This window comes from Cebidichthys violaceus, unplaced genomic scaffold, assembly GCF_023349555.1.
Source record: "Cebidichthys violaceus isolate CVI_PGR_0920_01 unplaced genomic scaffold, fCebVio1.0.p SCAF_20, whole genome shotgun sequence".
In the NCBI taxonomy this organism is placed as follows: Eukaryota; Metazoa; Chordata; class Actinopteri; order Perciformes; family Stichaeidae; genus Cebidichthys; species Cebidichthys violaceus.
This window is the reverse complement of record NW_027176373.1, coordinates 12,261,367-12,282,302: the sequence shown is the minus strand read 5'-3', so window position 1 is coordinate 12,282,302 and position 20,936 is coordinate 12,261,367. Positions and strand designations below refer to the sequence as shown.

The 20,936-nt window shown below is 42.5% G+C and overlaps 1 protein-coding gene across 1 annotated transcript in view; it reads left to right on the top strand.

The window, feature by feature from the left end:
* robo1 (roundabout, axon guidance receptor, homolog 1 (Drosophila)) overlaps positions 1-20,354 on the top strand; it is a 73,663-nt gene extending 53,309 nt beyond the window's left edge. Inside the window, exons 4-29 of the mRNA XM_068716408.1 lie at positions 949-1,069; positions 2,208-2,346; positions 2,450-2,577; positions 4,530-4,654; positions 4,754-4,925; positions 7,162-7,367; positions 7,464-7,545; positions 7,645-7,813; positions 7,910-8,076; positions 8,176-8,297; positions 9,252-9,486; positions 9,712-9,833; positions 10,005-10,176; positions 10,470-10,667; positions 11,589-11,615; positions 14,792-14,831; positions 15,019-15,173; positions 15,337-15,696; positions 15,789-15,908; positions 16,001-16,139; positions 16,722-16,874; positions 16,987-17,447; positions 18,296-18,436; positions 18,519-18,740; positions 18,826-18,962; positions 19,109-20,354. Of these exons, the coding sequence (XP_068572509.1) occupies positions 949-1,069; positions 2,208-2,346; positions 2,450-2,577; positions 4,530-4,654; positions 4,754-4,925; positions 7,162-7,367; positions 7,464-7,545; positions 7,645-7,813; positions 7,910-8,076; positions 8,176-8,297; positions 9,252-9,486; positions 9,712-9,833; positions 10,005-10,176; positions 10,470-10,667; positions 11,589-11,615; positions 14,792-14,831; positions 15,019-15,173; positions 15,337-15,696; positions 15,789-15,908; positions 16,001-16,139; positions 16,722-16,874; positions 16,987-17,447; positions 18,296-18,436; positions 18,519-18,740; positions 18,826-18,962; positions 19,109-19,123 (4,128 nt within the window). The 3' untranslated portion in view covers positions 19,124-20,354. The remainder of the gene's footprint in view (positions 1-948; positions 1,070-2,207; positions 2,347-2,449; positions 2,578-4,529; positions 4,655-4,753; positions 4,926-7,161; positions 7,368-7,463; positions 7,546-7,644; positions 7,814-7,909; positions 8,077-8,175; positions 8,298-9,251; positions 9,487-9,711; positions 9,834-10,004; positions 10,177-10,469; positions 10,668-11,588; positions 11,616-14,791; positions 14,832-15,018; positions 15,174-15,336; positions 15,697-15,788; positions 15,909-16,000; positions 16,140-16,721; positions 16,875-16,986; positions 17,448-18,295; positions 18,437-18,518; positions 18,741-18,825; positions 18,963-19,108) is intronic.
* The last annotated feature ends 582 nt before the right edge of the window (positions 20,355-20,936 follow it).

The window sequence follows — 20,936 nt, the reverse complement described above, 5'->3', positions numbered from 1 at the left end:
CTTCATGGATGCAGCATTGTAGGCAGCCTTGACCTCTGACCTCTGTTAAGAAATAACAGAGCTGCGCTATTCCAGGCTGTGTGTGTGTCTAGCAGGCATATACGAATAGATGGATTCTGTTGCTTAGTGTGAGTGGGGGGAAAAAAAGCAATCTTAAATCACAATAACGAGGATGAAAGTTTAATTGAATTCCTGGGAGAAGGTTTCAGATGTCTGGGTGCAGGGAATGGCCTGATGTTTGGTGTGAGAGCTTCAGATGGTCATGTTAACCCGCTGTAGTATCATGCCGGCTCAGTGCTGCTCTGGTATCACCTCTGGTACTGAGTAGCTGCAGACTATCAGTGGAGTAGCTCACATTGAAAGCTATAAAGACAGCTAACATAGTCTGTGGGGGCGCCTGGTGTATAGGATATGAAAAGAATGAAAACAGTATGAAGTGCATATATCTTCCACCTCTTTGAAGTGTAGGTGTGTGTGTGTGTGTGTGTGTGTGTGTGTGTGTGTGTGTGTGTGTGTGTGTGTGTGTATGTGTATGTGTTTGTGCAGATTTCAGTATAGAGGAGATAAAAAGTTTGGGAAAGGCAAAGACGGCTGACTGAACATCTGAGGAAGGTCTCAACAAAGAGGCAGTGTCTTTGTTCCCAGGGTTTTGTGCTAATGTAGCACTAGATATGAATTATGTAATTTCATAATGGGTGACCTTCTGTGCCGCTTGAAAAGCAGTGCAAATTCTGTTCCTTAGATAAAGAGATGCATACAGATGCATACAAGCGCTAGATGCAGGACTTGAGCTGTGGCACATTTCATCATTCAATTTATACTTTTTGGCCATATGTCCATTATGAAAGTGCCTCACACCCTCTGTAAGTCACAAACACAGTGCACACAAGGGTGGTTAAGATCTCATAAGAAAACAGCTGTGCAAATATTCCCTGTGCTTTCTTTTAGATCCGCAGTGGCAAGCTGATGATCACCAACACCAGGAAGAGTGATGCAGGGAAATACATCTGCGTTGGAACCAACATGGTGGGAGAGAGGGAGAGCGAGATCGCTGAACTCACTGTGCTAGGTAACATTTGCGGCTTAGTGATTGCATTTCACAATGTTGCAGCGCTTCACTTAGTCTAAGTACCCTCTCAGTTCACAGTTGTTTGGTTTGCTAGTCTGCTATGCACGGTTTTTGTTACTGGGATATAATAACCCATTAATTACATTGATTATGCAGCACTGCCATCCAGTCTGCCAGCGTTGGAGAGGTTTCCCTCCAAACAAGTGCTGAACATCTACCGCTGTTACATCCAACGCTACAAGCCCTCAAACCTTTCAGTACAAGAGCTCCCCATGCTGCCCCCGGTCCCAAAAGCCTGTTTCCAGCCTCAATTCTCCACCCCCCACTTATTTTCCATCAGAATAGAGCTCTTATCAGTATCACAGGGTTAGATAACCTTGGTTGAGGTTGGAAGTATACAGTATAGTGCCTCATTGAGCCATTCAAGGCTGTGAGAATATTCTTACTGAATGCAGAACTAGGTCAAAATATGTTATTCTACAGGATGTGCATAATAAATGACTTTGGAGACTGACGGATGATTACCAGTAGAATATTAAATGTTTCCGAACTCTATAATAATTTCAATATGTAGATTACTTTGCATATTTTGCTGGGTTTTCTTTTTTTATTAGAAGTGTGGTGTGTTTTTTTTGGGTGGTTTGTAGGAAAAAATCTCCAAGCAATTAGTTGAAGTCATGGGAGCAGACAATATTTGTAGTTAGAGTTAAAAAAACATGATAGCTTAGTCCTAGTTACATAAACATTTAAAATGTGTTCTGTTCCGCACCAGACTGTCTGCACTCACATTCAATAAAGGATTCCAAAGTAAATATTATTACCTTGCTGTAGTTCCCTGCAGAAGTTCCTTGCATCAAGTGCAAGTTATTGTAAATTGATTGAAACAAAATGAAACCTTTAATCCAAAGCAATATGCAATCCATCATTACACTTGTATGGTACAGTGGCATTTAGATAAGTTACAATAACAAAGAGGTAGAAAAAATTACGACAATGTAAATGGGGTTTTTTTGACAGGTAAATCATGTAAACTGTAAATATATTAACGTAAAAAGTGTAGAAATATAGATATAGAGCCCTCTTTGACATAATGACAGTGATGATTAGATGACTATTTATGTCCGTTGGTGCCCTGCAGAGCGCCCAACCTTTGTGAAGCGGCCCAGCAGTGTGGTGGTGTTGGCAGAGGAGAGCGTGGAGTTCCACTGTGTGGTTCAAGGAGACCCTGTTCCCACTGTCCGCTGGAGGAAAGATGACTCCGACCTGCCTAAGGGCCGGTAATGCACAAAATGCCCTCTATGCACATTAATTCACCATGCTAACACGGTGTTTCAACTTTTTCTTTCATCTCTTGATTGTGTGTGTCCGTTCTGTCTATAGATTTGAAATCCTTGAGGATCATACATTGATTGTTCGCCAAGTGACCTCTTCAGATGAGGGCTCCTATACATGTGTGGTGGAGAACATGGTCGGAAAGTCTGAATCATCCGCCACGCTCACTGTACATGGTCAGTACAACCCGATCCTCTCATGTAATGTCCTCTAAACATTGCACCTTCATCTCTTCTAAATACGCATTTCCTTTTCATGGATGAGGTATTTGCCACACAGCTGCATCTAGCTTAACAGGAGAACTAATCCTGTCTTGTAGTGTCACAAATTAGCAGGCAGTGACTTTTCCTTTACATTACAGACAGGCAGAGTTACAGTATCTCTATTTTTTTCCTTTTCACTTCCTTGCTGCAGGTCATATAATGTCTGCAGTAATTATACAAAACAAGCAGTATAGGACATTGCAGCAGTTTGTTTACACTACGTTTCATGGTAATGTCCTGTATAAACCGAGACGGCATGCAAAGTAAATATTTACTTTCTTGCAGATGATGGATTTGTTTGGTCTGTGGGTCCTGACACATTGACACCCTTTAGTTCTTGAATCAGCGACTGAAAATGAGCAGTGAGACATAGCTGCATTCACAGACCAATATATGTATACACATAACCACGCAAACACACAGCAGTGACACACTGGGTGACATAGACTGTGAGGGCAGTAGGACTTAATTAAAGATAAGACAGGGCTGGTTGCATGCTGGGAAACGACATTGTTCCAATTACATCGTCTTCCCCTCCCACCAAAAACCGGAGAAAACAAGTGTCTGGGGGGAGTAAGTGGGAGGTGAGTAGAAGTTGTATTATGGGAGGAAACAGCAAGCTATAAGTTAATGTATGTTTCATAATTAAATAAAAAAACTCTGGCAGGTGCAATCATAGCTTTTGCCTTAACCATGGAATCATTTCTGACACCATGGAATCATTTCATTTCATTTTCTGACCTAGAACATTTGGTTGATATTAAGCAGTTTCCATTCGAAACAGATGTAGCATGCAAAATGAAATTTCCTATACACAATACACGTTTTTTCAGACAAACCCAGCTTTTCTGCAAAAGTCACATGCTTTACTTTTTAAAATACATTTACATTATAACAATAACCACTGTCATCCTCTCACAGCTAGCCATTCCTTTTACTTTACATTTAGTTTACAGATGTTAATATGTACAATAGTTCCCATCTCAAAATGTGTATTTTTTTGTGTAGTAAATACCTGCATAGCACCAGCAGTTCCCGCTTCTACCTTCTATCCAGACACAATGCTCCTTCCTCACCCCTCACAGTTTTATGTGATGTATGAGGATTGTATCTTTGTCCAAATACGCTTCAAGGCTGTCTGGCCCTATAATTCAAAGCAGAAATTACATATACTTTTCACACCTTACAGTCAACTAGTCTGTTGGGTCTAATAGGGGCTAAACAGCATGCCTTGTACATTGACATCTGTTTTTATTTGAATTTTGTGTGTGTGTGTGTGTGTGTGTGTGTGTGTGTGTGTGTGTGGGGTGGGGGGTGATGTTTTGAAGAAATGTTTTACTTTAATTCAAAAACATGCTGCACATGTAGATACGTTTGAACTTGCATCCCCATGTTGCTGACTGTCTACTGTTCTTTCATACCAATTCCATTATGCTCACTCTTTCAAGCGTGTGTCAGTACTGTTGAATGCATCATTGCAGTTCCATATGCCTGTGTGTGCCTTCATTACTCATTACAACTGCTCTTTTTTGTGTCTTTTCCCTTGTAGTCAATACTGGTAAGTTGTCATCTGTCCCTCATCCACCATCTGACAGCAGCAAGAAATCTTAAGCCCCTGTCATTGTCCTCTTCACTGTTTATCCATCCACCAATACAGTATGTAATTCATGTTATGTGCTGGTTAATCAATAGATATATACTGTTTTTTTTTCATTTGAAAAGAAGGTAAATAATGTCTGTTTCCTGCTTCATACACACTTAGCCTTTATTCCTTGAGCTTTTCATGCATACTGAGATGTTCTAAAACTGGGAATGATGACAATGTATCAGGCTGCCAGGTAATTAGGGCCTCATTTCCTCTGCAGTGCCCCCGGCATTTGCCATACGCCCCAGGAACCAGGTGGTGGCACTGGGCAGGACGGTCACCTTCCAGTGCGAGGCCACTGGCAACCCACAGCCCGCTATATTCTGGCAGAGGGAGGGCAGTGAGGTGAGATCGACACTCGGTCTGTCATCACACTTAATCACTACTCTTTGCAAATAATAAATAAATGGGATTCTAACTCTCTGATCTTTGTCTTCTCTCCAGAGTCTCCTGTTCTCTTACCAGCCACCACAGCCCTTTAGCCGTCTGTCTGTCTCCCAGATGGGCAGTTTGACTATTACCGATGTTCAGCGCTCTGATGGCGGCTTCTACAGCTGCCAGGCTCTCAACATCGCTGGCAGTGTTATTACCAAAGCACTGCTGGAGGTCACAGACTGTGAGTAAAGGGAAGGTGTGATGGAGGGCAGAGGGAGGGGGGGGGGGGCAGCTTTCTAGCTTTAATGTTTTGTCTTTTGGCTAAACAGACTACTTTGCTGCAGCAGTTTTCCATTGTTGAGCAGGTGTCTTAGGCTACAAACTGGCCTTGGTGGCAGACTGGTGAGAGCAACTAACTGTCAGGGAAGGGATTTCAGGATTTCTGTTGTTCACATGTTGGGCTCAAAACCATCTGTTTCCATGGTGATTGTGTGTAAAGAGGGTCTGGACTTACCTCTGAAAATAAAATGTACTAACTAACAACAGTACAGTTTGTAATCTAAATTAAGAAGATTAGGAGAAATATAATTAATATTATCTATTGTAACTCTAGTTTCCATTATTTTACCGTAAATATCTGTGAATTAAGAGGGCAGGATTGACATAATATTATTTAAAGGTAATTTTATATGAAAAGTGGTCTGAGGGACTCTCATCCAAACCCTAGGTGACAAAATAACTGTGTTAATTGTTAAAAAAAAAAAGCAATTTAGATGTGCTTGGAGGCCCACACCAGTAATTACACACCACCAGCAAAGTCTACAAGCTACCAATTAAATGACCTGTGTGATCATGAATACATGTGTGTGGGTAACTGCGTACTATGTACATATAAAATAAATGAATGACGATAATTGCTTCAGGCTTTAACAGTCAGTTACTGCATTTCGGAGTTGTTCAGTACAGCCCTATTAGTTATAAAGGATAGTCTGCTGTCTATATTGGAAATGTGTTCTGCAGCCTCCTTTATAGGGAAATGAGAGGCATCCACTCAGTGAAAAATCTGTTACAGGTAATGGAAATAAAAAAAATAAAAAAAGATGGGGTCATGTTTTATGTAATTTTTTCAGTGGTTTAAAGCACTGCACTCCCGCCTGCACCTGTTTCTCTCTACTCTCCCCTCCCCCAAATTATCTCCATCCCACCACACTCCTCTCATCCCCATTTGGAGTGGTGCATTTGTATGGAAATAACTGGCACCTCTGGCAGTTTTCAAGGCGTGTTTCCATCACCTTTTTTTGGTATTTTTATTTATTTATCTAGAACCCCTGCCTCCATCCACAGGGTTTTAAAATGTAAGAGAGAGAGAGCAAAGAGAGCTCTGTTATCTAAGTGGGATTGCTATTAGTTGGGCTTTGCCGTTGTGATTGGAGCCAGCTCCGGCAGTACGTACTGCCGAATGAACGATTAGTTGCTCTCCGCTGGAGGGGAAAAGTTGATTTCTTTTTCCTCCACTGCCTGCACAGCCACCTAAACCTATTGTTCTCTCTTTACCAATTTTCATTTCAATATCTTTCACATCTTAGCTGTCTTTCATTTTTTGGCAGCGTTTCAGGTTTCATTTTCTTTACTCTCATCTTTCTTACCTTTATTTCTGTCTCTCTCTTCATGACTGATCCTTTGTCAACATCAATCTCCAATTCCATAATATACTTTTGACACTACTGTTTTTTTTGGCATTTTGCCATTATTTGATAGTGTAGTAGAGATACAGACAGGAGAAATCAAGAAGATAGAGGGAAACAACAAGAATCAAACCAGATTAACAGTATAAAGTTCAATACAAGAAAGCAATATACCTTTTGTTTCAACAGGAAATTATAGCATCCTGTGCGCAATTTCTGTAAAGAGACCTTGTTCCCTCTGTTATAAGTGTATTAAGCATTCTTTGCCCATACTGTCCTTATATTGACTACAGTGTTTCTCAAACCTCAAACAGATGCTTTTAGGTGACTAAACATGACCCCAAAAACCATAAACAAGTTTTAACTAGAGTGGCTCTTGTTGGCTAAACATAAAACGCATGTGCAATGTGAATAATTTCTGTTTGCATGAACATTGTAAGTTAAATATGACATCTTGCCATGTTATTGAAAAGAATACTGTTTTGGATTCTCCTCGAAAACATATTAGCGCATTTTGAAATTTGAAAGCTTCTCAAAAAGCAAACAACAACATTTCTAAAGCACTAAATATTTTTGTTTTGGTGACTGCTATGCTCTCAGCAGACAATTGTTTGAAGATGTTGGAAATTTAAAAAATTGGGCAATGAATTTACCTTATTTTGAAAGGTTTCCAGTGTAAACCACACACATGTTTTAGGTATGTAGTACATAGCATGCAAGAAGGCCACCGGGCATTTTTCTAACATTATTAGACTTTCACTCCCTTACTTTTTTTTATTTATTTTTTATCAGCTGGATCAGACCACCCCCCTCCTGTGATTAGGCAGGGCCCACTCAATCAGACCATTCCTGTGGACAGCACAGTGGTCCTGGGTTGCCAAACTGCTGACTCTCCACCTCCTACAGTCCACTGGAAGAAGGATGGTGTCGTGGTGTCCCCAATGGACTCCCGCATGTCTGTAGCAGACACAGGATCACTGGAGATCCGCTACGCTAAGGTAGGAGTAACACAGCAGTTAGTAATTAGCAATTACAGCGATAGCACTGAGCCAAGCTAGCCCACTAATGTCTGCTACTGCACTTTCTCTCCTCAGCTGGGAGATACAGGCTTCTACACTTGTATAGCTTCCAGTCCAAATGGAGAGGCTTCCTGGACAGCTTACTTACAGGTGGAGGGTAGGTCACACAAATTGAGACGGAGTCGTAAATGTTGTTAATACATGATGAAGAGTCCTGTGTAGTGTACCTACATGCATTTCTTGGTATCTCTGGCAGAGTTTGGAGTTGTTGTTCAGTCCAGTCAGCCAATAGACCCTAACCTGATCCCCAGTGCTCCATCTAAACCTGAGGTGACTGACGTCAGCCGTACCTCTGTCACCCTGTCGTGGAAATCGAAACCCGATGCAGGCGCTGCACCTACATCTTACCTGATCGAGGCATTCAGGTTAAACACATGTAGTGTATTGTATACGCCATCCATCAAGTGCAATGAAACTTCCCTTGCATCTGTGTGTTACCATTTTGTCACTTCTCCCTGCAGTTATACGTTAGGCAGCAGATGGGTGACCCTAGCTGAGCATATAAAGACACAGACTTTTGTATTGAGGAACTTGAAGCCTGCAGCTGTCTACCTCTTTATGGTCAGAGCGGTGAATGCTTATGGCCTCAGTGACCCCAGTCCAATCTCAGACTCTGTCAGAACACAAGGTCGGTGTGGGCTTTTCATTCCTTTTACATTCCAATTTCAATTCGAATGAATGCGTCATTGTTGCCATTTCACTTCTTTCTTCCCTTTTGCACCGACAGACAGCACTTCCACCATGCAGGGAGTGGATCACCGTCACATCCAGAGGGAGCTTGGCGATGTGGTTATCCACCTGCACACACCAACGGTCGTGTCATCTTCTGCTGTGAGGGTGCAGTGGAAGGTAAGGGGGCCATACCATGATGACTGTCCTGCACACAGTCAACATTTTTGCGACATATCAGAGTTAGAGTAAATATGGGAAAAGGTCAAATGTGCAATTTAACCAATAAATGTAAACACATACTGCATATCAACAAATGATATAAGAGCCAAGGGGTTGTGGTTTAAAAAAATAAAACAAGACTGTCTACTGACAGAGTTTTTATCAAGGATTGTTATCGTGCAGATTTATACTCTGTGATTCAACACAAAGCAACACAAAGAAGTGAAGTATCAATGATGAATGGGCAAATACACGTTCAACAGAGATGTAGAGAGATCTGAACAGTTCAGGAGGAGCTTCGAGGCTAAAATGCCTTGTGTGAAAGTAAATTGTTTAAAAGATTTAATTCATGCTGAAATTACATGTGGGTTTCTCTCTAAACATTTATCAGCAGAGCATAAACCCACTGCACAAAGAAGTGAATTCATCTTTGGTGTGATAGGAATTTATTTGCAACATTTTTTTAGCGCCAATGCTTGAGTTTGGATATGTGTTCTTCACAGAAATATCCTAAGGCATTCTTTGTCATAATTGCTTGGTTTAAATGGAAAGTTGTTAATCTTCTCCTGGCTTGATTTTAACCACAGCCATGTTGAAAGGAAACTATCAATGACCTCATATTATGGTTTACAGTGAGAATTCACAGATGAGAGGACATGTTAATCTGTATCAACCTAAATGCAAAGCGAATCAATTGAGTTTTAACAGATCACTCCTGCAGGATTTTCACTCTCACCCAAGATGATTGTTGTCTTAACTCACACGCAGATTTAATTGTATAGTAACAATTGCATCAGATTCAAACATCTCTTTGATTCTAGCCCAGGTGTTTTTTGCTCATTGTCAAAAAGGGTGTCACTGTCACATGTTGTGACATTTATATGGCATGTTTTATCTCTGCACCTCCACTAGGTCGAGCAGCAGTCCCCATACATTCAGGGTTACAAGGTGCTTTACAGGGCGTCCGCTGAGCATGGACAGCCAGAGGGGCAGTGGAGCGTCCTGGAGGTACATGCCTCACGGGAGGACGGGGTGGTAATCGGCCAGCTGAGGAGAGGATCCATCTACGAGTTCAAAGTGCGCCCCTTCTTTGATGAGTTCCAGGGATCTGACAGTGAGGTGAAGGTGGTCAGGACATTGGAAGAAGGTGAGCAATATTAAATGTATACATAAATAGCTGAGAGGAATTAAGACATCTGTGCAACTCTTTCATTTCTTTCAATACTTGTATATATTTGGAGGACAAAAAGCTAGGTATTGCTTTTAAAGTGTGCAGACCTGTTGGAGATGCAGACCACAACTGGGATGCAGACAGCATCAAATGCGATTTCATTCATGTGTGCATGGTTAACTGTATACTTCATTGTCTTAGCCCCTAGCAGAGCACCCCAGGGCGTTACAGTGACAAAAAGTGATGCTAATGGGAGCGCCATTCTCGTTGCTTGGAAACCGCCTCCGGAACGGGAAGATGCTGGAGTCATTCAGGAGTACAAAGTAAGAAAAGAAGGCCCCCGCCCTCTTCTGTACACATGCTCTGAATTATGTGTGTAACAGTTAGAACGTAAATGACACCTTTGTGAGGCTGATGATGCCTCTTGTGTTGTCGGATGTGTCCCTCAGGAAATCACTGTCATCTCGTCTCCTCTCGTCACCTTCTCTTGACAGATCTGGTGCCTGGGTAATGAGAGTCGGTATCATGTAAACCAGTCGGTCGATGGCGCCACCTTTTCTGTGCTCATCTCCGGTCTGGCGCCAGGAATTCGTTACAGCGTAGAGGTTGCGGCCAGCAATGGTGCTGGACCTGGGGTCAAGAGTGATGTCACTTTTTTTCAATTAGGTGAGAGTTCTCCCAAGTGTTCATTTACTTTACACAAAACTATAGGCCTCAAAACAATGACACAGCATCTCATGGTGAAAACTTCTATAGGGTCTCCTAGCCTCCTTTTCATTATACAGTGTTCATAAAAAATGTAATAAAGCATCATGTTGTGCTTACCCTGCTGTTACTTAGCTTCATATAGTTTTTTAACGATGCTCTTGTATCTTTGCTGCTGCATCAACATTTTTGAACGTTCATTTCTCGTGCAAGTACTGTATAATGTCTCCTCTCTTTCTTCTTTTACTGGTTAGACTCTGCAGGCCAGATGATGGATATCAGTGAGGAAAGAGACACGTTGTCTCAGATCTCAGATGTGGTAAAGCAACCGGCCTTTATTGCTGGCATTGGCGCCACCTGCTGGTTGGTCCTCATGATTTTCAGTGTGTGGCTCTACCGTCATCGCAAGAAGAGAAGTGGCCTCAACAGCACATACACTGGCATCCGCAAGGGTGTGTGTTTCTCTGTTGTGTGCATGTTTTAGACAGGTAGATGAATGTATGTTAGCTCATCATACAGGCCACAACAGTGTGCATCTGCAAAACAATTTATCATGTTACTTTTGTGGGAACATTTGAAGGATCGTAGAAGGGATGAAGTAACGACACACTGCCACCTCACTAAACAGCAGTCTTCCTCATGGTGATATTAAGGAATAATTTAAGAGGCTAATGAGCAGATCACATCAAAGGCTGAAAAATTATCTGTTATAATCTTCCTTTGACACAAAGACTTCAGAAACAAATTTGCATTTGTGACTATGCAGCCAGTCAAAGGCTGACCTTTAGTCGTTCATTTGTAGTGTCATTTCTTCTACACAGCACAGGTCTTGGAGACACAGGCCTGTCAACCTGCCATTACCATGTCTGCTGCAATATCACTGTTATTTTCCCACTCTCTCTTGGGTTGCCTGTCACCCCCCCATTAACCTTCACCTGGGCACTTTTCAAAGACAGAGGCAGCAGTAAGGCAGATGGCATGTGGTTATTTAAATGTTTGTACAGTTTTGTACATGAAGTAGCCGTGGCTAAGTGGAGAGCAGGGCTGCCTTTCAATCAGAGGGTTGGTGGTTCGATCCCCAGCTCCTGCTCCACTAGTCTCATGTCAATGTGTCCTTGAGCAAGACACTTAACCCCAAAATTGCTCCCGTAGCTGTGTGTAGATAGATACTGAATTGTAAGTCGCTTTGGAAAAAAGCATCTGCTAAATGACTGTAATGTAATGAAGAGATGTCCATCTCACAGCAGAGAGTGCATGCATAGACATGTCAAAATCTGATAGTGTGAGTAACGAAGCACATACTGTAATAGTAAAGTTTATTGAAATGATTTCAGTTTGCTCATCTTACTCCCATTCCCTGTCTGTCTCTACAGTCCCGTCATTCACCTTTACACCTACAGGTATGTACAGTATGATTTTCTGTTAATGTTTGTGCTATTTAATGTATAAAGCAAGTAAGTTAATCGAGTTATTGTATTTTATTCAGTTCAAATATCCCAAGATGAAACTGCATTCTGTCTCTTGCAATTCAGTTTTTTTCATATATCAAGGTATGGAAGCACAACTGGAAGATTGTACAATGCTAAAATAGCATATAAGTGGGATTTTATGAACAGCTCAACATACAATATGTTCACATAGTAAATAAAGTAAAACATCATCAAGAATATGAGCTAAAAAGGAGATCCAATAGTTATTTCTTTAAAGTGTATATGTTGCTACCTATACAGTACATGATTGAAGTACTAGCATGTAAAAATATATATTTGTTGGGTCAAATTGTGGATTGAGCTGTTCACAATAATGCAACAATTTGCTTTTGCATAATCATCTATATGCTGACCCTGAATCCTTCTCTCTCCTATCCCCTGATACTGCTACTGATCTTCTCCTCTCCACCCTAACTTCTTCTTTGGACAAACTCTGTCCCTTCACCTCCAGGCCTGCACGCCCAACTCCACCTGCCCCGTGGCTGTCGGACTCAGTGCGTACTGATAGACGGAGCCTAAGAGAGGCTGAGCGTAAATGGAGAAAAGGCAAACTCCCGGAGGACCTTCTTAACTTCCAAGCTCTTCTTTCCACTTTTTCCTCCTCTCTATCTACTGCTAAAGCTGTGTTCTTCCGCTCTAAAATCCTAACCTCTGCTTCCAATCCTAAAAAACTCTTTGAAACTTTCACTTCACTCCTCCAACCCCCACCCCCTCCTCCTACTTCCTCCCTTCTCCCTGATGATTTTGCCAACTTCTTTGACAAGAAGGTAAACGATATCAGATCCTCCTTCTCTCAGCCCCTCTCTCCCTGTCCAATCCTGCCCCCACAGCTCTCCCTCCCATCTCCACGCCCCATCTTACCCTTTCTGGCTCCTCTCTCCCCTAACGAGGTCCTCAACCTTGTTACATCTAACCGCCCCACCACGTGCTCCCTTGACCCGATCCCTTCCCCTCTTCTTCAGTCTATTGCGACTGAACTCCTTCCTTTCCTCACCCACCTCATCAACACATCTCTTGTTTCAGGATGCTTTCCCACGGCCTTCAAGGCCGCCAGAGTCACCCCCCTTCTGAAGAAACCATCACTTGACCCCTCTGATGTCAAGAACTTCAGACCGGTTTCTCTTCTACCCTTTCTATCCAAAACACTTGAACGTGCTGTCTTTAACCAACTGTCTTCCTATCTCCACCAAAACAGCTTTTTGGACCCTCACCAGTCCGGGTTCAAAGTGGGTCACTCGACAGAGACGGCCCTCCTTGCGGTGACAGAGTCGCTTCACGCCGCGAGAGCTAACTCTCTCTCCTCTGTCCTGATTCTCCTGGACTTGTCTGCGGCGTTTGACACTGTGAACCATCAAATCCTCCTCTCATCCCTCGAGGGGATGGGCGTCTCAGGCTCTGCACTCTCCCTGTTTGCATTCTACCTGACAGGTCGATCCTACCAGGTGACCTGGAGGGGGGCCGTGTCGGAACCACGCATGCTGACTACGGGGGTTCCGCAAGGTTCAGTCCTGGGCCCCCTTCTCTTCTCGCTCTACACAACATCTCTGGGTTCTGTTATTCGCTCGCATGACTTCTCCTACCATTGTTATGCCGATGACACCCAGCTGGTCTTGTCATTTCCCCCCGGTGACACCCAAGTGGAGACGCGCATCGCTGCGTGTTTGGCTGACATCTCGAAGTGGATGACGACGCACCACCTCAAGCTCAACCTAGACAAAACTGAGCTACTGTTCCTCCCGGGGAAGGGTTGCCCGCACCGGGACCTGTCCATCACCATTGATGATACCGTGGTGACGCCAACTCGGACTGCGAGGAACCTGGGTGTGACCCTGGATGACCAACTGTCATTCTCGGCAAACATTTCATCCGTTACACGCTCCTGCAGATTCCTGCTCTACAACATCAGGAGGATTCGTCCCTTCCTGACTGACGAGACGGCGCAGGTTCTCATCCAGGCTCTTGTCATCTCCCGCCTGGACTACTGCAACTCTCTACTCGCCGGAGCCCCGGCGTCGGCCATCAGACCTCTGGAGCTTGTCCAGAAAGCCGCAGCTCGCCTGGTGTTCAATCGCCCCAAGTTCTCCCACACAACTTCCTTTCTCCGTTCTCTACACTGGCTACCTGTAAGAGCTCACATCCAGTTTAAGACTCTGGTGCTAGCCTACAGGGCAGTGAAAGGAACAGCTCCTTCCTATCTCCAGGCCATGGTCAAGCCTTACACCCCCGCCTGACCACTTCGCTCTGCTGCCTCGGGGCGATTGGTTGCCCCATCGCTCAGAGGTCCTGGCGGCCGATCGACCCGGTCACGGCTGTTTTCTGTCCTGGCCCCACAGTGGTGGAATGAACTTCCCACTACGTCAGGACAGCGGAGTCGCTGCCCATCTTTCGGCGCAGGCTGAAAACCCACCTCTTCAGGAAGTGCTACCCTGAGCCTTCCACTTAGCACTTATTGTATTCATACTAGCTTGTTGCACTTATTGTATTCATATTACTTATAGCACTAACTGTTTTTCTTGTTTCTGCACTGTACTTTGGCTCTGAGTTATGCTCTGCTTCATGCTCTTAGATGCTTGTTTGGAAAAGGAAATGTACTTATGACTTCTGGTGACTAGTAGTTCTTTTGATTACCAATGTTGATGCACTTATTGTAAGTCGCTTTGGATAAAAGCGTCTGCTAAATGACTGTAATGTAATGTAATGTAATGTGCCAAGCCCGCCTGCTCACTAGGTTAGGTTCATTTGATTAAATAAGTAAAATACAGAATATATTCTGCTGGAGAATTTTTATTTGTTTGATGTTTTACTGGTGACAGAAGGGAAACTTTTTCAAACATTGTGTCTAAATCAGTTCTTAAGTTATGCGGAGGTAGGTAAAGACACAGGCACTTATTTATGTCGTGTTCATGCACAATAAACTATAGAGTCAGACTTTGTGCCCTATCGATTGAAGCATGTATTAAAGTGAGTGCAAACTTTTGCTTATAATCTCTGCCTGCCTTTCATTGCTTCACTTTATCTGCCATTGGCACTTCTTTTTGACAGCTCATCAAGGTTTAATGTTTTTTTTTTTCTTTATCTCCTTTCAGTGGCGTATCAAAGAGGAGAATCTGTGTGCAGTGCTGGCAGGTGAGTGATATTTTTGTCCCTTTGTGTCATACAAAGACTCACAGGAGAAATGCAGTTACATTGTGGAAACACTGGGGGGAGATGTCTTCCTTCTCCAAATGATGAACCTCATGCATCCACCCCATGCTCATTCATCAGCGATAGTGGCAGGTTTTGATTGACAGCACTCTGGTCCTCCTTGTTGCAGACCTGGCCTTCTCAGCATGGGAGAACCTCTAAACCAGCTGTGGCTGCCAGACAATTGGCCGAATGCATGTGCCAATCACAAGGACTGCAGCATCAACTGCTGCAACAATGGCAATGGCACCAGTGACAGTAACATGACTACATACAGCCGACCAGGTTAGTGCAAGACTGAGCTCATGTCACAGTTCAGGAACTGTGGGCGCCTCTGAGTGTCTTATATATATATATATATATATATATATATATGCTGAAGTTTTATGACTTGTGTTTTTCCTGTGTTCATGTGCTGCTTTGTTTCATGCTCATGTTTTATTCTCAGCTGACTGCATAGCAAACTATGGAAACCATCCAGAAAACAAACAAGGGGGACAGCTTGGTTCTGAGACGGCCATTTACAGCGATGTGAACCACTCCAACAAGCTCAATGAGATTAAAACGTTCAACAACTCCAACTTGTGCTACGCAAGTCCAGGAGGAGATTCAGCAGCCACATATGAACCCATCCCGTACGCCACCACACAGCTAATCCAGGCCAGCATCAAGAGTAAGGCAGGCGGCGCTATAGCAGAGCAAATGGACATGCACTGCTGGAAACAGCCCCCCAACCCGCCTCCAATACCAAAGGAGATGGCAGCACAGATGCAGTACAACATATTTGAGCAAAACATGCTAAATAAAGGTAAAGTAGGGTCCCATTTGATTTGCTTTACACAATTTATGTAAAAAAAAAAAGGAAAGCTGTTGCAAATGTTCTTGCATCTTTGTCTTCAGATCATTTTCAAGGAAGTGAAGGAATGATCCATCCTAAAACTATCCCCTACAACCAGACCCGTGATCACAGCACAGGAGGCTCACACCACAGCTCTGACAGAGGCAGCAACAGCACCTCAGGTAAGGCCAACGGCTACTCTGTACAGTGGTGCATTTTAATGAGGCAAGCCATAAGTCTGTGTTTACCTTGATGTTTTCTTCTCACCTCTCAGGGAGTCAAAATCAAAAGAAAGGAATGCGGGCCCCAAAGATCGCAAAACATAATGCAGTAAGCTGGGGAGAAGCTCTGCCTACTCCTCCTCATGCTAATGCCTGGGACTGTGATGAGTATAGCCTACCGATGGAAAGGAGGTATGCAGGGAAAGACACACACAGATGCATGCGCTTCTATACAGCACACATTAATACATAGACAAGCAAAGCTAGAGTCTGGAAAGAGATAGCTGCAATAGTGCAGTTGAAAATGCCATAAAATATGCACTGAATAGATTACTCTATATAACACACTGTGCTGAAATTATCTGACTCACACAAGCATAATTGGAGGTATGATGTGAACACCTGCAAACCCTTTGTTAAAACATGTCTTTATAGTCACAGTCAACACCAAACTAATTACACAATTTAGATTCTTGTCATTGCCGTTTATTATGACATCAGGTTTTATATATAATTACTTCATACAATGCACATGAACATAACAGAAACAAGCATGCATTCAAGAGATGTGCAGCATTTCAGCAATAAAAAACAGATGGTGCAGAAAGCCTTTTGTTCATCGTTGTACGTTTTTCTATGATGGAAATGTGTTGTTTGATGGCGGACCAAGGGATTTGCACACAGGTCTAATGGGCTGTGACTAATGTGTCAGGACTGCCAGCACCCCTCATTCCTTTAGCCATTACCTCATGTCAGTTGTCCTTTTCTTTTCAGTTTTGATCCAGAGGAGAGAATAGAAGGCTGCCCCACCCCACCAGTAAGAGCGGCAGCCTCATCTCCGACTGAAGTGTCCTATAGTCACCCACCAAACACAGCATCACAAGGAGACCTGAGCAATGGCCTGCAAAATGGGACAGAGCACCTCAGGTAACCAGATTAAACCTTCCGGACACTGAATTCTGCCATTTTTAACTGACGCTATACATTTCATTCTTTTGTTGTGACAAGACTGCACAAATATTTTTAATGCATTTTCCAGCCAACACATCGCCAGCCACCTTCGCCCTCTTTCCCCAACACACACCTACAGCTCCATACCCTTCTGCATGGACACCGATGTACAGGAAGAGGAAGAGGAAGAGGAGGAAGAGGAAGAGGCAGAGGAGGAAACAGACGCAGAGCTCGCTGAAAGTCACTACAGCCAACACCACAACCGGCAGAAGCACAAACACCAGCTGCACCACCCCTCTCCACACAAGCTGCTCCTCCATGGGCTGGAGCAGACCCCATCCTCCAGCACGGGGGATCTGGACAGATCGGTCACAGGGTCCATGGTTAACAGCTGGGGCTCAGCATCTGAGGACAACATCTCATCTGGCAGGTCCAGTGTTGTCAGCACCTCGGAAGGATCCTTCTTTACAGACGGCGATTTCAACCAGGCAGTAGCCCCTTCACGGGATATTGGTGGCCTGCGCATGTGCAGATACCCAGATGAGTCAGGTGAGAAGACTTCTGGGGAAGAAAGTGGCAACACATTAACATGCTGATATTAGCATTTAGCCCTAAGCAACACTGTGCCTAAGTACAACATTTACAGAGCTGCTAGCATAGAGTTGCACCTTCATAATTTACTGTATTTACTTAAAAGAATGAGGAATCTAAAGTACTGAATGTTGGTTTTCCATATATTATCAACCAAAAGTTTGAAAAAAGAAGGTTTTCCATGAGTTACTATATGTCCCTTAACAACAATCAGTTAAAGTTAGTTAGTTAGTTAGTTGGTCAGTGTAAGACTCTGCATAATCAGGACTGTTTGGTTGTAGCTTTATTTCATTGGGAGGGTACTGGCAAACATAAGCAAAACATTAGGCAACTGTCATCACATTTCATTGTTAAATCCTGATTTGTGATCAAAAGTTAGTGACCTTGTTCATACCATGTCCAGCCCATTGCAGACCAGAAATAAAAGCATGGACGCAAACAGTACACAATAAACTGTCCCGACTTTAAAAGAATACGTTGTGTTCATGCACAACCACATTGCTCACAGTGAGAAGCTGATTGAAAAAAATAGGTTTTCAGGGCCTTTACATTCACCAAGTGAGTATATGACTGATATATAAATTAAATGAAGAGATTGTATTATTTTTATATGAAAAACATGAACTTTATAATGTCATATAGCATGACTTTATCTGACCCTAATAATCTTCTAGATTCATTTTCTGTTTGAAAACTTAAAATGTCTCTCTTAGTGCTTTACGGTGTATCAACTTTAAGTGTACTGTTACACGTGACATGTTATGTGATCTAAACAAATTTGTGCTGAATCTGTGTGATGATTTCAGGCCGGCGGCTCCAGCGGCCCAGCAGCCCCATGTCCACTGACAGCAACATGAGTCCTGCAATAACACATAAAAGGCCCAGAAGGCATAAACAGAACCAGTCTGGTCAACAAGGCTACCAGCCCAAAGATGTCTTCAATGATGGTAAAAAACTGAACCAAGAGAGATTTACTCCTGTTTATCTCCAATAACGTTAACCTTCTGGATCTCTCTACCGTGTCCCCAGACTCCTGCATGCCTCTGAATTTTTCCAACCAGATGTCCCACAGCGACTATAAAGTGAGGGGGGCCACGCTGCCTCGGATGGGCTCTGGGGAGGCCCGGGGTCGGCGCGGCAGCACTGGGACTCACAAGGCCAAGGAGGCTACAGTTGAGCAGAGGGAGAGCCAGGACAAGCACAAGACTCCGCTGGGAGGAAAAGGAAGCAGCAAAAGCCGACAGCACTCAGGCACTGGATGGATTAAATTGCGCTATTTTTAATAAGCCATGTAATGACTTGCCAACTAAAATTGTCTTTCTTGTTCCTCCAACAGAATTTGGGGATGTCCTTCTGTACAGTCGTCCCTCTTTCCCATCAGGTCAAGCTCAGAGGGAGCCTGATGACACTAATTCATCCAGCTTTATGTCATGTGGGGACTCAAGGACCAAACAGGGAGGACAGGTGGAAGAGGTAAATCAAAATCAGGAACAGAAATCTAAATGTAGAATTCTCTGTTAGCCATTTGGTTTTCTTTTATTAACAGTGACACAAGTTAAGTATCAATTGAGGTGCAGTATTTGAAAGGAGAGAAACCTGACGCTGTTTTGTTTTCACAGTTCCTGAAAAGCTAAGAAGCAATGTGAGCACAAAAGGAATATCCTACAGTTGCTTCAGAGGAAGGACTTTGACCTTTCAATGTGGAAAAAAAGACTCTTGAAATACTGCACAATACATGCTATTGTTTTCTACTTCAAATTTCTCATTAGGTGTTGGAAAAAAGAAAAAAAAAGTGCCCTAAATTTTTAAGTCTGTAGACTTCAATTTGATGCACTGTTTATTGTTTGCTTTTTGGGTGACCAGGAGCCTGAACCGCTGGTTGCTCATTAAAGCAAGATGAATGGACATTTGATGGCGGTCGTGAGTGTCCACATAAATATTGTCCATGGCGACTGCTTGATGCGGTCTGTACATGATCTTTGCTTGTCAGTTGTCTTGTTATTTTACTATAATTGATATTCAGTCATTACCAGCCATCTTGTAAATTCTTGAAATTGTTTACTGCCACAGAAGTGCTTCAAGTTCAAATTTTATATAACAGTGTTAATGTTTTATAAGTAATGTACATCTTGTCTTTGTATTATTTGTCCTACTTTGGTTATAAAAGCACAATCACTTGATTTTATTGTAAGTTTTTTTATATGAATTTCAGTCTGGAGGAAATCAGTCTTTGGAGTCTTGTTAATCATTTCATCAGTTCACTTTAGGCTGAGAAATTGATTGTTGATTGTGATTGTGCATTAAGTTGCGTACATTTGAGCTGCTTTCATTCAGATTTGAACTATCTATTGTGTGTACTGAGAGAATTGCATGCAGATTCACATGTAGGAGCTTTTACTTAACATCTTGACTGCTTTGTCCTCCCTTTGGGATGATAAAAAAAATCTGGTCATGGACTGGTTCCATTTATTGTTTTCTCCACTGAGTCCATTTCCTTTAGTCCTGTGTTCCCTTGACCTTTACTTCTTGAGCAGGGGTGGACAATGTACTATCAAATTACTGCTCATGAATTTCTTATCAACCTAAATTCACTCATATAGCAATTTTCAATGAATTAGAAAATACAATTTCAAATGGACACATATCAGAGAGCCAGGAAAAGAAAGTGAAGATTATCAGGAAGTGATGATTGAGAAAATACATTGATATTGTGTATTTGTAGTTATAAAGTTAAATTTGCATTGGGCTCTAGATTTTGGTCATATTGTCCAGCCCTAATCTGTAAGTTATATATGGAACAAATATGTCACTTTAACTACTCTGTTTGAATAAATATTGCTGTTCCTTGAGCAGCAACAACAAATATTATTTTAACTCATTCTTTTAATATAATTCTATTGCCTATCCTCTTTGCAGTTTCAACTGAAACCCTGATTATCTGACACTAATAACCAGAAAAATGGCAAAAAAATGGTACCATGATCTGAATCTTTACGGACATATTAGAAAAGATGTTTAACGCTTATTGCAAATGATTGTTGATCCTTTCCCTCATCTCACTCATGTGTACAAATGTGTTTTTCAAAAATTTAACTTTAAGAAAACCTAAGCTACAAAGAAAAACAAGTATGATGAGTGGTCCTTTTTTCACCTTTTGCCTGAAAACACATAACACAAACACCCTGAATACGTCAGGTATTTTACTGTTACCTTGAAAAGTTTAAAGCAAATGAACATACAGTAAGCCTTTTAGAATGACCTCTTTTTTCTTGAACCACTAATGTGTATAATACTAAGTTACTACACAAATATAAACTAAACTGTTCACTCTTTGTGTAGTGGCATCAAGGAAAATATTTCTTTAAGTGACCCTCAGTGATTTAGACCAAAATTGTTTTTAGTTAGTCCCGCATGTAAGCCTGCCCTATTCTGTGGGTGTGAGGTGAT